The sequence below is a fragment of the Culex pipiens genome, chromosome 2, assembly GCF_016801865.2.
Source record: "Culex pipiens pallens isolate TS chromosome 2, TS_CPP_V2, whole genome shotgun sequence".
In the NCBI taxonomy this organism is placed as follows: Eukaryota; Metazoa; Arthropoda; class Insecta; order Diptera; family Culicidae; genus Culex; species Culex pipiens.
The window spans coordinates 41,591,480-41,614,352 of NC_068938.1; the positions used below are offsets into that span (position 1 = coordinate 41,591,480).

Sequence of the window (22,873 nt, forward strand, 5' to 3'; positions counted from 1 at the left end):
TTCATTTAAAAACCTGTCAAATCGATTGTAAACTTTTGGCTGGTTCTCTACGATTTTGCAAATCGACATTTTTCTGTATTTTTTATTTGGATGAAATTTTGCCCATGTATTCCTTACGTCAAACGCAGTCATTTTGCATCATCAGTTTATCCATACAAGTCTCCAAACAATGTTGAGGACTGTTCATACAAAATGGGTATAGAAATGTGTCTTCGGCAAAGTTGTAGGTTATGATCAGGACTTTTAAATTATGAATACATGAAAAAAAATCAATTTCCAATTTTTTTATTTTACCATTTAATTTTTTCATCCCGAATTACGTAGGTATATTTAATTTTTGATAAAAATTTATATGTTTTAAGGGACTAAAAAGAAATATTTTAAGCCATAGTGCTTGATGGTGCAAAATCTTGTTTAGGCTGGTACAAATTTTATTTAAAGTTTTTGTCTCCCCCCCCCCTTCAAAGTTGGCCCGAAAAATCATGGGGCAAACAAATATTTTTTCACCCTGTATTTTGAATTATTTTTAGCATGTTTGAGTTGATTTAAAAATCTTTTGAATTTTTGGAAATTGTCAAGTCAGTACGAAGCGCAAAAAGTTTTTTTTAAACTTATTATTGCAAAAAAAAATTGTTATTGAAAAAAAAATAAAAAAAAAATATTTTGAAAAGCTGAGATTTCCTATAATTTTTGCTCTGGAACTTTGAAAATCGGGCGAATAGTTTCTAAGATACAGCCTCACAAAGAATTCGAATCCATGAAAATGTATTTCTCTAAGTGCACCTAATTGTAATTTTGTGAAGTTTTCCAATCTTAAATAAAAATATTTCAAACAAATTTTAATTTGGTTTAAAATATGAAATAAGAAAAAATATCTATCTATAAACCATTTCAACAGTTCAGCTATGGAAAAACTTATGATCTAAAATGACGTCTTTTGACAAATTAGAAGTCGTAGACTCTTCTAGAGCTTTAATTGAAAATAACTTTACCAATTTTATGTTCAGGGTTGTTACGGACGGCGCGGATCGCGCGGATGGCGCGTTTCGCGCGGATAGCGCGGATTTGGCGCGGATTTGCTGACTAATTTTGCTCAGGCGCGGATTTCGCGCGGATGGCAAATTTGATGAATAAATAGATAGAATTACTTTCAAGTTATTAGAGGGAGCGGCCGTGGCTGACTGGTTACAATGTTCGCTTTGTAAGCGAATGGTTCTGGGTTCGATGCCCATCTGCTCCCAACGAGAAAGTTTAGAACATAGAAATTTGAAATGATGAATATGAACGAAAAATCAATGTCGCTCGAGGCGGGGTTCGATCCCCCGTCCTTTGGATTGGTAAGCAAAAATGCTAACCACTAGGCCATGACGACCTGGTGAGCGTGGACTGGAATTAAGAATACTGTTACAGAGAGCGAGTTGTGGCGCTATAACCACGGCAAATAATATCCAGGGCATTCGTGGAAATACAATGTCCCATCCCAGAGAGTCCCGGAGTACCAAACCTTCTTAGCATGGTGCTCCCAACGAATACAACCAAAATCTCGGAGCGTATGGTGGTGTGTCCCCACGCTTCTTCCTCCCCTGTCGATTCAGAATTGTGTTGTTGTTCGAACACTCAGTGCTCAAACTCAACCCAATTACGAGTCATCTCTGCGATACGGCTTTACGCAGTAGGCCTGGCCGGTTTAACGCTTGTGATGTTTCAATGCATTTCAATGCAATGGCGCACTACAAATGTTAATAAATGACAAGAAGAGTGCTAGGCGTCATCTAACCTAAGGCACTCTCCAGGATCCCTTCGAAAAATTGGCTGCGCTAGGGTCTGATTAGATTAGAATTACTTTCAAGTTATTAGGAAAAATAATATCAAGAATAACGAGAATTTGTTTTTTTCTCCATTGAGTGCAATTTCAATTTCTTATAAATAGATTTTTTTTTCTGAAAATGTTTGTTTGTATTTTCTTAATACGAACCGTCGAAAAATTAAGATGAAGATTATGTAGAGATGATTTTTTAAATGTATGGTTGAGATTTTCTTAAATAAAATTATTACTACACTTTACTCATTTCTTAATATATCCGGCTCTGAATATGTAATTTCTTTTGAGTTTTGAGTAATGTTTTTTTTAACCTTATTTATTTTAAATTTTATAGTGGATATATTCAATTTGCCTTTGAATTTTAGATGGGATTTACCCGTAGAAATATTTTTCTAAATTTAAACATTCTTGGCGAAAAATAAAAAGATCAGAACATTCAAAAATTAATGCTCCATCATTCAAAATTCAAATTTCAAAAATTCGAAACTTTTTTTTTATCATAGTTTAAAAAAAAAATTTAGATTAAAAAAAATTCGAATTTCGTAATTTAAAAATTCCGAAACTCCAAAAACCTAAAAAATCAAAAATTCAAAATTTAAAGAAAAATGCAAATTAAAAAAATCGAAATAAAAACAATCAAGATTTGCAAACAAAAAAAAACGGTAATCTCAAAAATCTCAAATAAAATTTAAATTCTTAAATTCTAAAATCTTAAATTCTTAAATTCCTAAACTTTAAATTCTTAAATTCTTAAATTCTTAAATTTTTAGAAGAAAATATTTCAAATATTGGAAATGCAATTTGTTTCGGAATGAAATTTTAGTGAGGAATTTGGAATACAATCTGTATTAAAATTCATAGATTTTGAATTTTTAGAATTTCGAAATCTAATATTTAATCATATTAAAATTTTAGATTTTGGTTTGTTTGAGCTTATATTTTTGAAGTTAAATTTCAGAAGGGTAGGCGTGGCTGAATGGTTACGCTGTTCGCTTTGTAAGCGGAAGGTTCTGGGTTCGATTCCCATCTGCCCCTATCGAGAAATTATGGAAAGAAGGAATAATTCTGAACACTTGAATATGAACGAAAAATTCATTAGCTCGCGGCGGGGTTCGATCCCCCGTCCTTTGGGTCAGCAGACAAAAATGCTAACCACCAGACCATCGAGGCTTAGTTGTCTAGAAGAATTAAGAATGCTATAAGAATCCAAGAAACTTGATTGGAATCTGTGTGAACCTAAGAACAGGAAAATGCAATATTGAATGCAAGTTGAATTCAAGGACACTGGTTGCATAATTGTTAGGCGAATATTGAACGTTCAACACGACCAGAATTCACCACAAAAAGCTTGGTGAACCGAATTGGAAAGCTTCCAAAAATGAATTCAAGAACATACGAAGAATTAAGGACTATAAATAGATTTGACCGGCCGCATCACTTACCACGGTGAATCCTGGCTTCACACCCATCTTACTAACACCCTCAAACCTCACGTGATACTTTGTCGAAGACGCAGCTGATTTAGCGGTCTTCATCACTCAAGTATCGGACTAAAATTCCTATCCACTTCCCCCGTGTCTTACCACTGGTCGTGGCCGGCGCTGTGATTGGCTAGCATGATAGGGACATTTGAAAGTTGCGAAGTGGTGATGATTGGTTCCTACTCTTCATCTGTGGTCCACGGAGCAATTCTTGGAGGTCCTGGTCAATAACAGAGTAGCAACTACGGGTAGACACCAATGCTATATTTTTGAAGTTAAATTTCATTTATTAGATTTTTTAATTTTGTTTATATTGGTTTATAATTTTCTATTTTATTTATATTGGTCAAAATTATTGTAGTGTCCCCCTGATTTGCAAAAAGGATTTTTTTTGGTGACACTTTTCTTGATGTCTCTTGAGGTATTTTTTAAAAGGATTTTTTGCTTTCATTCCTTCAAACATAAAACGAGTTTCATATTTTTAATAAAATACTTTCTGTATTAGTTTTTTTCTTTGGAAATAACATTTCTTAAATGTTGGTCCCAGTTTTTTTTTATATGGCGCGGATTTCGCGCGGATTGAGGTTTCGGTCGGCGCGGATTTGGCGCGGATTTTTTTTCGACTTTCCCGTAACAACCCTGTATGTTAAATGGCACTCAAAGGATATTTCCATACACCCAGCGTACTGCTCCATAACCGCGGGACGCGTGTACTCCACACCGTTCGATTCGCAATCTCCAGCGAGTTCTGGATGCTGCTGAGATCACGTCCGCGCACGCCGTTTGAGAGTAGCAACAGCTGTTGGTTGGTGGTAGCTCAGCGCGTACGCGAAATCCTAACCCGCTAAACGGCGCGGCGTTCAGTTTGCTCCTGGCCGCGGCGCTAAACGGTTCGATTTGCGCCGCGCTGTTACTTCTTTTCCGTACAGAGGATTATCGATTCGCGAATTCGCGCGCGCGCTTGTTGCCAGAAATTGCCCGCAAAAGTTTGTGTACGCGAAAGTTAGTGAGTTTTTTTTTGCTGCGAAAAATATAGCGAAACTCTGATAGCGGAGCAGCTAAAAGTGGGTGGAATCAAAACATTGTTCATTTTTTTTCTTTTCGTTTGCCCCTTTGGTGGGTGGTTAGGCGTTGAGGCACGAAAGATAGGAAAAGAGGTGAAGAGTGGAGGCGCGAAGAAAAGTTTTAAACGTTTTGTTTGCTGGAGAAGGAGGAAACTGTTGTTGTTTGGTATACCTAGCTGGTGTTTTTCTTTATCCATTTCTGGAATAACTTCGATTGGGTTTTTTTTTTACGTTATTTGATGTATGACTCAAATCAGCAACATTGGGGAGAATATAGTAAAAGTGTTATTCCAATTTTTAAGTGTTTGATTTTTTTGTTTGGAATCATCTGAAATTCCTAAAAAAAATTATAACCTTTTTTTTCAGCTAGGGCATTTTGGAAATTTACCTACTTCAATTTTTATTTTATTTTCGAGAATTGACGCCATCTACGAATAAAAAAAAAAAAAGATTCATGCATTTTTTAGACTCATGATAAAATTGAAAAGAGTTTTTTCTTAGAATTTGTTTTTTAAATAAGATTATTTAATTTGAAATTTTTGTAAAACAAAATTTAGGGTTACCTACTTGTTTTAATATTTTGTGAAATTTATGCTTTCAAGCTAATTTTTACTAAATTGACTGAGACAAAGACTTCAAAAAATAAAATAAAAATAAAGTAATAATAAACAACTTGTTTTCAATATAGCGTACCCAGATCCTCAAGGAAGGTGGAGCAACATTTTTTTTTAATTTCGTCGTTTATTGACACCCCCTAAGGATGGTGGGGTAACTGCTCCATGTTGCCCCACCCTGTGCATGCTAGTGTTATAGGCTATTACAATTGTTAAACCATGTTTTTGTATCTCCTTCTTAAAAAAATTCATACAGAAATCAGGAGACAATAAATAATGCTTCGTTAATGTTGATTATGTGTTCGGAAAAACCTTTTTTAAATCGATAGTCAAGGTTAAAATTTCAAGCGTTATTTTTTTTCATTCTAAATCAAATAAAAAATGCTTTTGACTGCATAGAATTTTGCTACCGTAGTCATAAAATCAGTTTAAAAAAATATTTCTCCTATTTTTTTCTAAAGACATTTAAAGAAAATCTTGTGTTTTAAGGGCTGTTTTTATATAAATTTGTGTTATTTACTTTTTGTTTAATATTTTCAAAAGACAGATTTTGACCTCAAGAAGTGTTTTGGAGGGAATATCATGTGTTTTTTCATTTCTCATGTGACTTAATGTTTCAAATCAAAGTCATTTTTTTTGCTTTTACAAAAAAAATAAAAAATAAGTGCACAAAAAGTGTATTTACTAAATTCAATAATTAGAAAGAGAAAGAGTAGGAGGAAGAGTCAAAGGAGTGAAATTTCTAGTAGGAGAATCATATTTAAAATGAGTTATCTAATACTGGAAAAATTAGAAGAAATTAAAAAAAGAAATGTGTTCAAATATAAAAATAACAAAATATGGATTAAAAAATGCCTAAAACCAAATGGAATGATAATGCAATGATGAAAATGAAAATAAGTGATGTAAATTTTTTTGAACCATTTTTTTATGCCATAAAAAAGTGATTTTTTGGTGGGCTTGCACAGGGTTACCAGGTCAAAATTTGAAAAATCTGGCACAGTATCGATTAAAAATCTGGAAAAAACTGGCAATGAAAATTTATGAATTCTGAATGGTGAAAAGGAGGGAAGATATAAATTAATTCAAAAGTTTGTAGAATTCAGATGCTTGAACTGATTTTATGGCCTCGAAAATGTAAAATTTGCATTTTTACCAAGAAATGCACACCATATTTTTTTTTGATTTTCAATTAAATTCGTTCATTTTAATCAAAAAGTTTTTCAAAATGGGCATAAAGTTAAAAATCTGGCAAAATCTGTCAATGTCTGGCACATGGAAGGGCGAATCTTTATTCTGGCAGACATTTGAAAAATCTGGCAATCCTAGATTTATGTTTCAACCTGGCAACCCTGGGCTTGCATTCAATCCATGCTATCAATAATTTTCAAAAAAGTTCTAAAATTACTAAAAAATCAAATGTCGTTTTCAAAAACGATTGTACCTGTGATTATGATTTTAACCTTAACCTGATAAAAATTTGTAAACCAACTGACTCTCGTCACAAATAGACACTCAATTACAATTATAATTAATGTATTTGAAATATTCTGAAAGTTATTGAAATATTAAAACGTATTTTTATCATTATACTTTTGGATGAGTTATCCGAAATAATTGATAATTAATATTTGTATGTAATAGATAAAAACAGTTTTTTTTTCTCTGTGATACAATATTTCAGAGCTTTCATTTTTGGAAATATTTTTTTATAAGTTTGTTGTAAGGTTTCTATTTTCACTGTTATTTTTAAAAGTTGTTTGATTTTTGACTTTTCACAGTTAGTTTTAGATTTGCAATTATTCTTTGGATTATTATTATTTGTGGTTCTGTAGAAGTCTGGAAAAAGTCAAGAATTCGATTATTGGATTTGGACAGCCACCCTGTAACCATTCCATGAATAATTAACATCAAATAGGACTTCAAAAATATTAGTCATTTAAATAAGTTGGTTTTTTTTTCTTTTAGTAAAACACTGCTTTTTTAAATTGTTGAAATGTTTTCCAAATTTCAAATATATTACAGTTACTGTTTTATTCTCTTTATGTTTCATATCCCAAAGTTTTTTTTTTAAAAGGCCTAATTTGACAGTTTTTACTTTATCAAGCCGTTCGACGATCTGTCTAACGTGCTATGATTTTTACTACCCTCCTAAGTACTCTCCAAGCCATCGAGATGTGCATTAGGGTGTTTCAGCCAAACAAAAAAGTACTCAGATTACGGCAAACCGAGGTTCCCCTTGTAGAGGATACCCATAGGGACTCTCATGTCAAACATCAGCCCATTTGGTTGAGAATTGGTCTGTCCCCAGCGGTTTAAAGTTTACATGGAAATTACTATGGGATTTATGTGCTTTTCGTTTAATCGTTCCTACAGGTCTGGGGACAACATGGATTCACTCGGAATAAAGACAGGTGTGTAGGGGATGGTCCAATGAACACATTCCAGAAGGAATTAGGGTTGTCCATTCTGTCCCCAAGGTGCGCATTGGATCGACGTCCGATGTCTCCAAAACCAACGATTCATCATTCAAAAGCATCTCATTTCCTTAGTATGCTATGACGGCTAGGTGAAAACCACGACGCCCCATATCAGACGGTGAACACGTGGCTGAGAATACACTAAAGTTTTGGCTCAGAAACATTTTTCAAAGTAATAAAATTATAATTAATGATGTTCCTGTAAGGATTTCAACTCAACTAAATAAAGTAGCATGATGATTTGGTAATAATAATGCAATCGATGCCTCTCCACGTGTTCACCGTCTGATATGGGACGTCGTGGTTTCACCTAGCCGTCATAGCATACTAAGGAAATGAGATGCTTTTGAAGGATGAATCGTTGGTTTTGGAGACATCGGACGTCGATCCAATGCGCACCTTGGGGACAGAATGGACAACCCTAATTCCTTCTGGAATGTGTTCATTGGACCATCCCCTACACACCTGTCTTTATTCCGAGTGAATCCATGTTGTCCCCAGACCTGTAGGAACGATTAAACGAAAAGCACATAAATCCCATAGTAATTTCCATGTAAACTTTAAACCGCTGGGGACAGGCCAATTCTCAACCAAATGGGCTGATATTTGGCATGAGAGTCCCTATGGGTATCCTCTACAAGGGGAACCTCGGTTTGCCGTAATCTGAGTACTTTTTTGTTTGGCTGAAACACCCTAATGTGCATCCATTTGATTCAAACTGCATTTATCGTGGCGAAGACCATCATAAATAGCCGACGAAGTTCTTCTTCAACTATGCTGTTGCTTTTTAAGTCTTGCCTAGAGAGGGAGGGAGGGAAGATGCAGCAAAAAATAAATAAATAAAAATCCGTCCCAAGTGAGATAGTTTCGCGAAAGGAGCGCGCGGTCCCAGGAGGGAAAACCGCCGCGGGTTGTGCCCACCGGGAGAAAGAAGTGATTTTCTACACAGTAAAGTGATTGTGTTATAGTAGATACTACTACTGGTTCTTTGAGCTGTGGAACTCTCTTGGGTCGGGGAGCATTTCGAGTGAAAATTGTCGTTAGGGCGTAAAAAGTCAATTTTCAGCGTTCAAAGTTCTAAACAATCTAACTTCGATGCACCCTAATGAAAAGTTAAGTCCGATTTTTCCATCCACCCATCAGCTCACGTGTGTGCGCGTGTGTGTATGAATTATTAAACATTAAAACCGTAACCGGCAAAAGTAATACCAACAACAACGACAACGGTGTCTTTTGAGTTTGAAAAATGGTGTGAATCCAGAGGGGCGGCAAGAAACCCCGAGGGAAAGGACGGGCGGGTTGAAGACGTCGAAAACTAGTTACAGCTTGATCGAGTGCGCCGCCAGCAGCAGCAGCAGCCCTTTGGACCCGGCCAGCCCAACCGAGAGGAAAAACGGCAAAGATTCGATGAAAAATGGCAAATTATACGAATGGTTAGTTTGAAGTATTATTACACACTTTTGATATATGGTGGGGCTTATCGGGAACGAAACGGCGGCTCCGGACTAGGTTGAATGAAGTTGTTTTGGCGTAGTTGAGATGTTGGGAGGTGAAAAAAAGTTGAACTGATCGTATTAAACGGTTTAGGTTGGTGGCGGTTAGTTGAAACGAATGCGAGTTAAAAGAAACTAAATGATTGTGCTAAGCTTGAAAAGATGAATCCAAGAATTCACTACCGATTTTAATCGTTATTTAAAAGTCAGCAAATTTGTGATTCAATAGAAAGAAAGTGACAATTATGATTCCAACACCTAAAGCATTTAAACATTCGAAGTAATTGACTCAATTTGGCATAAATAACTTAATGATGTAAACACAAATTTGCTTGTTCAGAACGAGGTGCAATTATCTCGATCGATCCAAATTGAGTGGGGTCGGATGCAAAAATTATCTCATTTGTGGAGCCACTCGTAATTTAGACAATTTCAAGCGTGATTTGCTACCAGCAGATTTACAACAATTTACGGAATGGATCTTCGTGCAGCTGGGTGTCAAATTAGGGCAGGAAACACCTCAAATCAGCCTGAAATGTTTTGAAATTAGGTCAGCAAGGACATGGAGGCTCTGCCTGGTCCCACAGTGTGGGGGTTGAAATTTGGATAATTTTCTTGGGCATTTAAATTTGATTATGTTCATCGTGATTTTATAATATTTTCTTAATTGTGTTGCAGGCTTCGAGTTATTGTAGTTTTCGAGCTCGCCTAGCAGTACGGTGATCGTTATATGTTTGAAATTTGAGATTTGAAAAAAAAAAAAAAACTGTAACAGATTTAGATCAAATTTTCATGTAATACTTAGCATAATTTGTATAATAGGTTTCTTCCAGTTAATATTAAATTATGCAGACGATATTTTTGAACTTCTTTGTATCAAAGTCAAAACATGATACGTAAACTAAATTTTCAAACTGTGAGACATTTTCTGAAGCGATCTAACTTTGATTATGAGTAGTTTCTTTCCGTTTTCGCAAATAGACTTTTCTTTGTTTTTTTTTATTTGGATGAAAAATTGTCCTTGTATTTTCTATGTCAAAAGAAGTTCTTTTTTAGTACTATTTTTTCCCATAAAGTCTCCATACAATTTGGGGGGGCTGGTCATAAAAAATGGTAAACGTATGAAATTCTGTATCTTAAGAAGAAATTTTCTGATCGATTTGGTGTGTTGGGCGAAGTTGTAGATTATGATGAGGACTTTTCGAAAAAAATAGGTACACGAAGAAAACAGATTTTTTAATTAAACTTTTTATCAATAAAAATTTAATTCCCAAAATACGTATTTTTTTATATGTTTCAGAGGACTAAATGTTTCAGGGACTAAATAATTTAATTTTTTAACTTTTAAAATCAAACCAATAGTTTCCAAAATATCTTCCGTTAAAAATAACAGGCTGATTAGGTGACTTTAAGAAAACAAAGCCTCAAAGAAAAAACATATTGGAAGCTTACGAAAAACAAGCGAAAATATACATGGCTAGAGCCGGCTCTAACATGAGAACGGTACATTTGTTCATTCTCTCACTATTTAAAAAAAAACTAATTTGTTCAAAAAATCATATCTCTAAAACCAGATTTTGCACCATCGTGGACTATGACTCAAAAGATGTCTGTTTAATCAATAGTAAAACATATAAAAAAAAATAAAATTAAAAAAAAAAATCAATTTCATTTGTTTTTGCCTTCTTCACTGAGGTAAAGCTATAATCCTGCTCTAAAAATGAACTTTTCTCAAAAAGCTCGTAGACCCACCTTCATGTATACCTATCGACTCAGAATCGAAAACTGTCGAAAACAAATGTCTGTGTGTGCGTATGTGTGTGTGTATGTGTATGTGTGTGTATGTGACCAAAATTCTCACTGAGTTTTCTCAGCACTGTCTGAACCAATTTTGGTCAAACCAGCTGCATTCGATTTGGTTTTTTACATTTGGTCGCTTACGTACTTATTGATTTTTTTTAAAGTTTTGATAAGTAGTTCACAAGTTATGTCTAAAAATGTGTTTTTGTAATTATCCGGATGTAAGATAAGTGACCGGAAATCGACTACATTATACATCGTTGGTAAGGTACACAGCTAAAAAAGTAGTTATTATTTATAAATATTATTTAATCCAGCTGCGTGTAAAAGGCCTGAGTGTAAAATAAATATTGCATTATTTTATGCAATTTTATGTAATTTTACACCCTGAAATATGTAGCCCATCAGTATGAGAAACCTACTTGACCGAAATATAAAGCTCATATATGCGATTATCTTTTCAGCTTTACATCGGTCTGATGGCCGAGTGGGCTAAGGCGCCATTCCTTACTATTGGTGCTGGGTTTGAATCCCGTCGGTTGCAACTTTTTTTTTGTGTTTGCAAAAATTGTACATGCGGTGTGTAATATTAAGTGTTTATTTTGACGAAGGTGATGTGCATGCTTTTGCATGCGATTTTACCATCGGATTTTTTGCTGTGTAATCAAATAACCTATCCAACTAGTCCAATTTATCTGGCCACCCTGTCTCAAGTTATGACCACTTAAGTGATATTTATTTACTTTTTTGAAGTCAGATCTCACTTAAATGTATGTAAACAATGTCCGACCCACCGTTGGTTAGGTAATCGAAAGACCTTTCGAACGAATCCAAAACATTGAGAATCTGGCAACCCTGTCTCAAGTTATGGCCACTTAAGTGATATTTATGTACTTTTTTAAGCCGGATCTCAATTATATTTAAACGTTGTTCGGATCCATCATCCGACCCACCGTTGTGTTGGTTAGGTAATCGAAAACCCTTTCCAACGAGTCCAAAACATTGAAAATCTGGCAACCCTGTCTCGAGGTTTGACCTCTTAAGTGATATTTGTTTACTTTTTTATGCGGATCTTGAGAAAACTAGATGAAATATGTGTCTAATCCCAACGAATCACTAATTGTTGGTAAAAAGTGAGGAAGGCATCAATCACATAGGTGGATTAAGTTAGTTTTTTTATTAGTAAATAATCAATTCACAATTTCGATATACTAACAATCGGTTTGGCAAGAAAATGAAAAAAATAAAACATCCAGATTCGTTATGGAAATGCATAGAAATAGAAAAGCTTAAAACTAAATAATCATAAAATACGTATTTTGGGAATTCAACTTTTGGTGATAAAATTAGATGATAGGATTCTTTTTTCAAATACCTATTTTTCCGAAAAGTCCTTGTTATGACGTGTAATCGCATAGAGCATTAACAAAATCTACAGGGACATACCGTACCAAACGCTCCGGGTTAACACTCGTTTCAAAATTTTAACAAAAAATCAATAGAAATTATAGAAAAAAATGATACGGCAGAATCATTCTATTCTAAATGATTTATTTACATTATTGTAAATACCTACAGAATTGCCTTTAGGAATACTCTGGAGTAAATAATTCAATAAAAACATTCTTGACTTAAAATTCGAAAGGAACATGAGTTTTGAAATTAACAGTCAAACTTTAAACGTTACTATTCTATCACTCCCTTCCCAACTCGTTTCCCTGTCTGTAGTTGTTTACCACAATGCCCAAAAAGCACTACACAGGGTACCGTTTGATCAATCCATTAGCATCTAAACAAATTAATTTTAACACCTTCCCAATCCCCCCTCTCACCACCATCGACTAGCAAGACTAGAGTGTATTTCGCGTGACGAACAGCTCCGTTCCCAGGAATTCCATAACCGTTGAGCAGTTTTGAGATCTTAATTGTCCTGTGTTTGGCCAGAAAACAAGAAATGCCCAGTAGCCGCCCCGCAGGTTGTTTGCGTAGGTCAAACAAAGCGGAACCTCTAAAAAGATGGTTGGCGTCGATCGTCGTCGTCGCCGCCGCAACTCGCGGATCCGGTTGAGAAATTGGATAGTTTCGCGATAGTTATTTGCGGTTGTTCTGACTGAGGTATGCAGCCCGATCAAGGTCGTCCATCGCGGTTTGATATTTTTTCGTTTGGAAATACTTGAACAGAGAAAGCGAGTCTCTGTCGGAGATATTAGCTCGAACCTCAGAAGGAAGTCTCTGTTTAATTAGTGTGGTTAAGTAATTTGTCCACTTAACAGTTTGTCTCTAGGACGTTTGGAGGTACGCTAATTACTAGCACTGTAATTGGCACATATGCCACAGAACGAGTTTTTTTCTCTTCAAATCGGATAAAAGCACTTATTCAGCTGTTCTTAAAAAAGGTGCAAGTTGTACTTCGGGTTAAGGGCACACTAATCGCGTCGATTTGTCCTTTCCTGACCCAACCCAATAAAGTCTCGCGAGTAGAGCGACACTCTGTCTACCGGGGTTCAGCAATTTCAGCTGTGGCGGTTAGCCCCAAAGTGTCACAAGCTCATTAATTAGGGGCGTGTCACGCCGCTGCACACATGTTCGTTTTTTTCAATGTTATAATCAATTGTACACCTGCTGCTGGTTACACAGTTAGAAAAAAAAAGTGTAATATTTTTTAATGGGAATCTCTCCTACCAACGAAAAAACTTTTTTCTAATTTGTTCTCACATTGTTTTTAGAATCCTCGGAAGTTATACATTTTTTAAAAATATTTTTGCAGTATAACTTGCGGGATGAAGTTGGAGGAGATACGCCGTTAATTCGAACTCTTTAACCGCTCAAGGTTGATCGTCAATCAAAGGGTTCTTTTGTGGAGTGTCGTACGCTGTGTTGTTGCTGTGTGTTAAAATTATGTAAAATTATTCATAAATCGGGTATTAGGAAAGTGATTTGTCAACAGGTTCTGTCATTTTGCGTTAACATGGACAGCTTTATCTTTATGAGAGGATGTGGGCGGTTCCAGGTAACATTGCGAAATGACTAGGCCGTTTTATTAAAAATTAGTATTTTTTAAAGCAAGATAATAATAAATGTATGTGGGTAATTCTCTACCAACTCACACGAAATCGGGAAAAGTTGCCCCGACCCCTCTTCGATTGGCGTGAAATTTTGTTCTAAAGGGTAACTTTTGTCCCTGATCATGAATCCGAGGTCCGTTTTTTTATATCTTGTGACGGAGGGGCGGTACGGCCCCTTTCATTTTTTAACATGCGTAAAAGAGATGTTTTTCAATAATTAGCAGCCTGAAACGGTGATGAGATAAAAATTTGATGTCAAAGGGACTTTTATGTAAAATTAGACGCCCGATTTGATGGCGTACTCAGAATTCCGAAAAAACGTATTTTTCATCGAAAAAACACTAAAAAAGTTTTAAAAATGCTCCCATTTTTCGTCACTTGACTGTAGTTTTTTTTTGGAACATGTCATTTTATGGGAAATTTAATGTACTTTTCGAATCTACATTGACCAAGAAGGGTCATTTTTTCATTCAGAACAAAATTTTTCATTTTCGTGTTTTTTCTAACTTTGCAGGGTTATTTTTTAGAGTGTAATAATGTTCTACAAAGTTGTAGAGCAGACAATTACAAAAATTTTGATATTCATACATAAGGGGTTTGCTCATAAACATCACAAGTTATCGCGATTTTACAAAAAAAAAGTTTTGAAAAAATACTTTTTGTGTTTCTCTTTGTTTCGTCGTCCGTGTCTGTCGCGGGTGACGATGAACGGCCATGATCGACGACGACCAACTTTTTCAAAACTTTTTTTTTCGTAAAATCGCGATAACTCGTGATGTTTATAAGCAAACCCCTGTTGTTTACATATCACTCTACAACTGCTCTACAACTTTGTAGAACATTATTACACTCTTACAAATAACCCTGTAAAGTTAGAAAAAACACGAAATTTTAAAATGAAAAATTTTGTTCTAAATGAAAAAAAGACCCTTCTGGGTCAATGTAGATTCGAAAAGACCATTAAATTTCCCATAAAATGACATGTTCCAAAATTTTTTACAGTCGAATAACGGAAAATGGCAGAGTTTTTAAATCTTTTTTAGTTTTTTTTTTCGAAGAAAAATACGTTTTTTCGGAATTCTGAGTAGCCATTAAATCGGGCGTCTAATTTTACATAAAAGTCCCTTTGACATCAAACTTCTATCTCATAACCGTTGCAGGCTGCAAATTATTGAAAAACACCTCTTTTTTCGCATGTTCAAAAATGGAAGGGGTCGTACCGCCCCTCCGTCACGAGATATCAAAAAACAGACCTCGGATTCGTGACCAGGGACAAAAGTTACCCCTTAGGACAAAGTTTCACGCAAATCGAAGAGGGGTCGGGGCAACTGCTGTGTGAGTTGGCGGAGAATTACCCATGTAATATCATAAAACTCAATTGTATTCTTTAAAAAAGTACAACTGTACTTGTGATTTTTTTTGATCATCTTCTAAACAACAACTAAATATTGCTCTAAGATTTGCAAATTGTTTTTTTTCTCGATTCACGATTTCGATCACGATTAAAATATCAAGCCATGCAATATTTTTTTTTCAATTTTTTATTTTTTTTTTGTAATTGTACTGTAATTTGATCTGCAAATCTGTATCATAATTATTTTTTAAAGCTCAACTCTAACTTTCCAGCTGTTAAGAAGCACTATCTGCGTCATATTCAGCTGTATTAAACACCAAATCAACGCTAATTTGAGTGTCCCACTTTTTCCGTTCCTCCGACTGAATACCGATTTCCATGCAGCTTTGCGCAAAAAAAAGAGAAACAAAAACCGCAAACGGTCGATTTCAGCCCGCAAAAGAGTTGTGAATTATCGCCCGCGCGCGCTCATAAATTCTAAAATCGAAACGTGCGGTGATAACGGAAGCACATCATACAGGGCTAGAGCGCCAATAAAATAATAATTTGTAAATTAAACTGGGCGCGAGAGTGATAGCAGGCACGATTGGTGTTTGTACAAACATAACTGCCCGCTTGATTATGCAAACATTATAAACAAAACCCCTCACTGTTTAGATGCAGTTGAGCGAAGCCGGACTCGTTTGTGTGTGTGTCTCTGTTTTGACTTGCTTAATTGGTAAAAACAGCGTTCTAATCAGATTTTTCCTTTTCTTCTTGCAGATTTCTTCTTCACGATGGACACTGACGATGTGGAGTCCTCGAGTAGTAGCACCATGTCCTCGCTGAACTCGCTGTTTTCGTTCACGAGCCCGGCCGTCAAGAAGCTGCTCGGCTGGAAGCAGGGCGACGAGGAGGAAAAGTGGGCCGAAAAGGCGGTGGACAGTTTGGTGAAGAAGCTGAAGAAGCGAAAGGGCGCGATCGAGGAGTTGGAGCGGGCGCTGTCCAGCCCGGGGACGCCCTCGAAGTGTGTGACGATTCCGCGCTCGCTGGACGGGAGGTTGCAGGTTGGTTTGATCGGGGCGTTTGTTTTTTGGGTGGTTTCGTTAATGTGAGTTTTCTTTGTAGGTATCGCACCGTAAAGGTCTTCCGCATGTAATCTACTGCCGAGTGTGGCGTTGGCCGGATCTGCAGAGCCATCACGAGTTGAAGCCGATCGAGACGTGTCAGTATCCGTTTAGCGCCAAGCAGAAGGAGGTATGCATCAATCCGTATCACTACAAGCGGGTGGAGAGTCCGGTGCTGCCGCCGGTTCTGGTGCCGCGCCACTCGGAGTTTGCGCCGGGTCACTCGCTGTTGCCATTCCACCAGATGAATGAACCGAACATGCCGCACAACGTGAGCTATACGAACGCCGGCTTCAACAGCATGAGCAGCGGAGGAGGTGGAGGCGGTGGCAACGGTGGTGGAGGAGGTCCGAACTCGCCCATATCGTCGCACATGGGACCGAACAGTCCGATTTCGTCCGTGTCCAGTCCGGGGCCGATCAATTCAAATCCTCAGAGCCCGTACGGGTCGCTGCCAGAGACTCCCCCGCCGGCGTACAGTCCTCCGGAGGACGGGAACAACGTGGCAGGCCAAGAAAACAACCAGATGGACACAAATCAGATGCACGGCGAGGTGGCCCCGGTCAGCTATCAGGAACCTCCGTACTGGGCCAGTATAGCTTACTACGAGCTGAACTGCCGCGTTGGCGAAGTGTTCCACTGCAACTCGACGTCGATCATCGTGGACGGGTTCACCAACCCCTCGAACAACTCGGACCGCTTCTGCCTGGGCCAGCTGAGCAACGTCAACCGCAACAGTACAATCGAAAACACACGTCGTCATATCGGAAAGGGAGTGCACCTGTATTACGTCGGTGGCGAGGTCTACGCCGAGTGCCTGTCCGACTCGGCCATCTTCGTGCAGAGCCGCAACTGCAACCACCACCACGGATTCCACCCCAGCACCGTGTGCAAAATCCCGCCCGGCTGCTCCCTCAAGATCTTCAACAACCAGGAGTTTGCCCAACTCCTGTCCCAGTCCGTCAACCACGGCTTCGAGGCCGTCTACGAGCTGACCAAGATGTGCACGATACGAATGAGCTTCGTCAAGGGCTGGGGCGCCGAATACCACCGACAGGACGTCACGTCCACGCCCTGCTGGATCGAGATTCACCTGCACGGCCCGCTCCAGTGGCTCGACAAGGTGCTCATCCAGATGGGCTCGCCCCACAACGCAATCAGCTCGGTGTCGTAAGGACTTGACTTGACGAAGTGAATGTGCGTTCGTACGTGCGTGTGATGAATGTGTTTTTAAATACTTTTAGCAGCTACCGTTGAGCAAAACTGTAGCTTTTTATTATTTTCTAAAGCAATTGTTTTACTCTTCTCTAAACTAAGGAAAAAAGCGCGTTCGCGTAAAATATAGCAAGGTAAGGAAGAAATGACTATGACGCTGCAAACGTTTCGACAAATAAATACAAAATTTCCGGAGACTTGAACAAGTATTCAATTAGTGCAATTTCTTTTTTAAACAAACACACACACAGACGAAACACTATTTGCCATTATATATTTTTGTCTTGTACTACTTTTTAACCTTTACCATTTCTTTCGATAAAATCAAAATTATTCATATAGTTTTAAACAAACAGATGCGTTTCTTTCAAAAAGAACAATTTTATTAGATAAGTTATGTTTTCTGTTTTTATTTTTATCGCGAAGATACTATTTTACACTCTAGAAAATATTTTGAACAAAGTGCCTCTTATGTTTCTCAAAGATTTTCACCCGTTTTCATCGAACACTATTAAACAAAACGCAACGATTTCACATACATTTTAACGTTTTTCAGCGTTGAAAGCAGCCTTTTCGAAGAGAGATAAAATGAGCAATTCTTTCAAGATTGAGCAATTGTTTTGAATGTTTTTTTGTTTGGTTTGTTTGAAACTATGCTGCTATGGGATTATCTTTAATATGGCAAAAATAATACAAAAGCCATACACAAATCTTAACAAAAATTAGCAGCTGTCCATACTAAAATGCTATGAAAATATTCTTTCTCTTTGTTAAGAAGGATTTCCTGGTTGAATTTGTGTCTTCAGCAAAGCTGTCCCAATTTAAAAAAAAAATCCAACGTAGTTAGGCGGCAGAACATTTTTTTTCAAAAATTTGTTTTACCTGTCAAAAATCTAATTTTTGAGCTTTGTGGCCCGAAAAATCAGGGGACAAAGAAATAATTTTTCAAAAAACTTTCAATGGAAATTTAAGTGCAATCAGCCATCTATTTTAACCCTCTACTGCCCAAATTTTTTTTTCGAAATTTTTTATTTTTTCCGTGTTCAGGAGGTCATTTTGAGCAACTTTTGTTCTACGAAAAACTTTACTTCTCTTGTTTTATGTTTTTCTTGTTTCATTTTTAGTATTTTAATTAGCATTTATCTTGTTTAGTTTATGTTTGTTTTTGGTAGTATTTGGCCTACTCTACCACCTCCTATCATTACATTTTGCCTATCTATTTTTTTCATGTTTTTACAGTAACTTTTTCAATTTTTTGCATGTTTTTCACATTTTCTGCTATCTAATGGCACCATTATCATTTAAATTGTAAATAAATGCATAGAGGCATAGTCTGGAGCACTAGAAAAATTACTGCATACTTCTTTGTACTTAAAATATAGGAAATGTTCGTAAAAAACACAGCCAAAGTTGACCCCTAAAAAAATTACATTTTTTTTAACATTGGCAAAGTCACATAAAACAAGTCAAACCTCCAACCCTAAAATTTTCCAAAATTTTAAAAGTTCTTCTTGCCAATGCTTTTTGAAGATCAAAAATTGGTTGAAAAATGGATTTTGGCGATTTTTTAAATCGAAGCCCGTCTAGAGGCGGGGTTGGGTTGTAGAGGGTTAAAATGCATTTCCCTGCGTTTATAATCCTTTTTAGCATGTTTGGGTTGCTTTAAAAATCTTTGGAATTTTTGGACATTTTCGATGTTTATTATCGCAAAAAGATTTTTTTCGCTAAAATTTTAGTATTTGTCAAATCTTACATTTTGTTTAAAACTGATGATTGCAAAACAACTGAAATAGTGTAAAATGCACTTTTTTAAACACTTTTTCCATAGAAATGTAGAAACTATTGCTTTTTATTTCAATATTTTTTTTTTTTTGCACCCGTACCCACATTCTAACGGAGACAAACATGGCAAGTTTAAAAAACTCGGACAAAATTTCTTAGTTGCTTATTAAATTTCTTTTTGCTGTTACATGAAATTTCGAAAAAACATCAAAAACAATTTTTGTTTGTTAAAATTGACTTTGTAGGAAATTTTACGAGCTTTCTGAAATAAAAATACACTGAAATAAAAAGACACGCTTTTTCCATGAGATTTTTTTTTTAATTTTCAGACTTACAAGTCAAATTTGAAGGTGATCCAACGTTTTTTGTGCTATTTTTTTGTGTAAGCTTAAGATGTAGCAAAAATTTCCCATAAGTTGGCCTTTGACAGTTATTTGTTATTAGGTTCTGAAAGGGTATTCGAAAGTTACGAATTTGAAAAATTAGATTTCATTTGACACCCTGTTATAAATTTGATGAAGACATCAAATTTATCACAAATCCTCACTTAAGCAGAGTACTCCTTGGTAAGAAACTGGTCAAGAAAAAAAAACCCTCTTTTCTTAAGAGGAGCGTACTGGCCCTCAAGGAATACATGTTGGAATATTTTGGTAGCACTATCTACAACTTAAAATGACATGAAGATATGGACCAATGAATGATAAAAATAGCTGTTTCGGTTATCAAGATAGTACCAACAAAGTTTCCGCCAAACAAAAAAAAAATACAAAAATTATGTTTGTTCAGTCGTAGAGAATTGCTCTCATAAAAAACGCGTATATTTTTTTAAACAGAAAGAATAGTTCAAGACAACAGACGAACGCTACAAAGTGCCCAACCTAGAGGCTCTGACATTGCGTGGCCTTGACGCTAGTAGATTTAACCAGACAGAGAGATGCGTAACTTTTAGAGATCTCAAAAACAAACTATTTTGCCCACGTTGCTGCTCGTCAAAATAAATAATATACTCAAACACGGTACGCTAGAACGTGCACGCGGCTATGATTCCTAGCAGCAGAGTGGAATGCCTTCAATACTATTGTTACATGCAGAAAAAAAAACAAAAGAAAATAGCATTGTGCCTATACTTTTTAAACATCCGCGTTGCCATAAAATTTGTTTTCAAATGCTGCGAGAATGCCTTACAGTTGATTTCGACAAAGCGACAACAGTTTACACGTGACAGTGCCTGCAAGTTTACAGTTTACTCGAAATTTTCAGCAGAACTTACATTTTTGGAAGCTTGTTTTTAAGTTGTGTTTGAACGCGAACCACTTCCGGTGAGCGAATAAAGTGTGATCTACAGATAAAATAAACAAAACGCATCGTGGTATGTTGAACGTTTTCGAGTTACAAAGTACGAGCGCGAGCCCATAGTTGTAAGTGAATGTGGTAAACCTTTGATACAAAATGATAATGCCGTGTAATGAAATACAAGAAGAAGAAAAACCAACAAAAAACAGAACTCTATTTTGCTCATCTAGTGATTAACGGACAAACAAACAAAATACATAAGTTTTGAACCGTAGTTTCAAAATAAACTATTTTAGAACAAACTTGAACGTAAATCAATAAAATCGCAACCGTGTGTTTGAAACTCCTACATTACCGGATTTACAATGAAATGTGTGTAAACCAATATATCATTGAAGTTTAAGAGAAAGAGAAAAACGAATACTGGTTAAAGCAATCGCGCAATCATCAACACACATAATTTCGAGATACACATTAAAACTAAATCGTAAAAAAAACTAAATCGTACCAGTGTGCTAATCGTGTTTGGATTTGAACGTCATCAGTGCAAGCAAATGTAAATGAGGTAAAAGAAACTTGAAACTTATTCTAGCGTCGTAATGTTACAATCCAAAATTCTCAGTTAGTAGATATATGTAAAACGTAAAATCAGAAATCGTAGACGGTGTTTCGATAGCGGATAGATGAAATCAAATCATAATGAAACAAGTAATAAAAGAGACATTTTACTTAAGAGTACACGTTAAAAAAGCCGAGATGAAATCAATGGAAAACAATATGTTCTTGTGTAAAAACTCCCCTAAACATAAAAGCATGAAATTGGACGACAGAAGCAAAATTACTTACAAAGAAAATAATGTAAGCAAGATTTTTTTTTTAAATAGAAGAGATGTGAAATACATATTAGATTAAACTGGATGGATAATCATTGAGAGAGAGAGAGCAAGCTTAATAAAGGAAAAGAGTAATAAAAACCATTTCAACACGAATAGATTAGTTGAACACAAAAACCACACGAGTATAACATGAGGCGACACAGCAGAGAACAAGATCGGATCAGAAGAAAGTGACATGTAAGTAAAATCATATTTAACGAAAAGATATAAAAAAACAACTCTATCTCTACATGTGCAGTAAACGATGAGAGTAGAACATAAAATAATACATATTTTCGTGGCATATTATTATTTTTAATCTATGAAAGCGTCTAAGTAAAACAAAATAAACTATGATAAAAAAGAAATAAACTCACACGCAGTTAAGATTCTAATCTTAAGATTAGCGAAATCGATAGTAAAGATTATTGTGAAAGCAGAAAAGAGTAATTGAAAAAAGATATTACTTCACCGCTAAGATAACACAAACACTTACACAAACACGCAACGCAACTCCATCTTGATCTCATGTCGTTCTAATTACTGCTTGGCCATTTGTTAATTTACTTTTGTAAACGAAAAAAAAAAACAAAATAAAATCCTGCACCACACACGACCCACACCCTCTCACACAACTTTTGCTCAGTGCAGTCAAAATAAAAAAACTCACGATCATTTAGGCGGCGCAGCCCAAAAAAAGAAGAAGATTGAATCATGGCGAACTACTGAAAACATAAATGTACAAGAGAAGAGAAACAAAATATTCATACAAAATAGACAAAAAACCAAAATCGCATTTCTTTCCGAATAAAGACATAAGCTGCACACACACACAACATGGAAGAGGTGGTGAAATCAAACGAGGAAAAGAGGAATATTCAAACGTGCGGAACTAAGGCAAAGTGAAAACAAAAATAAACAAAAGTTTGGCCCGAAATTTTTGAATGAAGGAAAAGGCAGACAGAGAAAGAGAGAGAATCAAGGAACACACAATATCATTTAAAAGTAATTGAAACTGTACATCTTAAGTAAACAAGGAAATCAATAAAACTCGTGAAAAAGTCAAACGTCTTTTTTGTTTTAATTTTTTCCGAAAATTTCCCAAGCATAAGCATCAACGTGTCACGTCGTTTGAAACTTGTCGCGCGTCGTGCGTTTTACATGTGCGACAAACCCAAAACGTGTCGCAGCATGGTATGATGCATTGCGTCTGTTCAGCTGGATTTGTCACAAACTATGATGGATGGTGGTACCCAGTCACGACGTTCTCGCAGGATCCTAGCAGAGTTCTCACAGAACTGGGTATTCTAACAGCATTCTAGCAGAAATGTTCCACCGTTCTAGCAGGATTCTGATTCTGGCTGGATAATTAGGGCGGTTTGTCGCTCTTGCATACAACCAAAAATTGTATGCAATATGTGGGAGTAGC

General features: G+C 36.2%; 1 protein-coding gene across 3 annotated transcripts in view; it reads left to right on the top strand.

The window, feature by feature from the left end:
* LOC120419774 (protein mothers against dpp-like) overlaps positions 1–22,071 on the top strand; it is a 52,336-nt gene extending 30,265 nt beyond the window's left edge. For 2 of the 3 annotated variants that reach the window (XM_039582615.2, XM_052706922.1), the window contains exons 2-3: positions 15,936–16,219; positions 16,281–22,071. In XM_039582615.2, coding sequence (XP_039438549.1) covers positions 15,950–16,219; positions 16,281–17,453 — 1,443 coding nt within the window. In that variant the 5' untranslated portion in view covers positions 15,936–15,949 and the 3' untranslated portion in view covers positions 17,454–22,071. Of the gene's footprint in view, positions 1–8,350; positions 8,895–15,935; positions 16,220–16,280 lie in introns of those variants that run through there. The other variant, XM_039582608.2, reaches the window with a different exon arrangement.
* Positions 22,072–22,873: the final 802 nt, after the last annotated feature.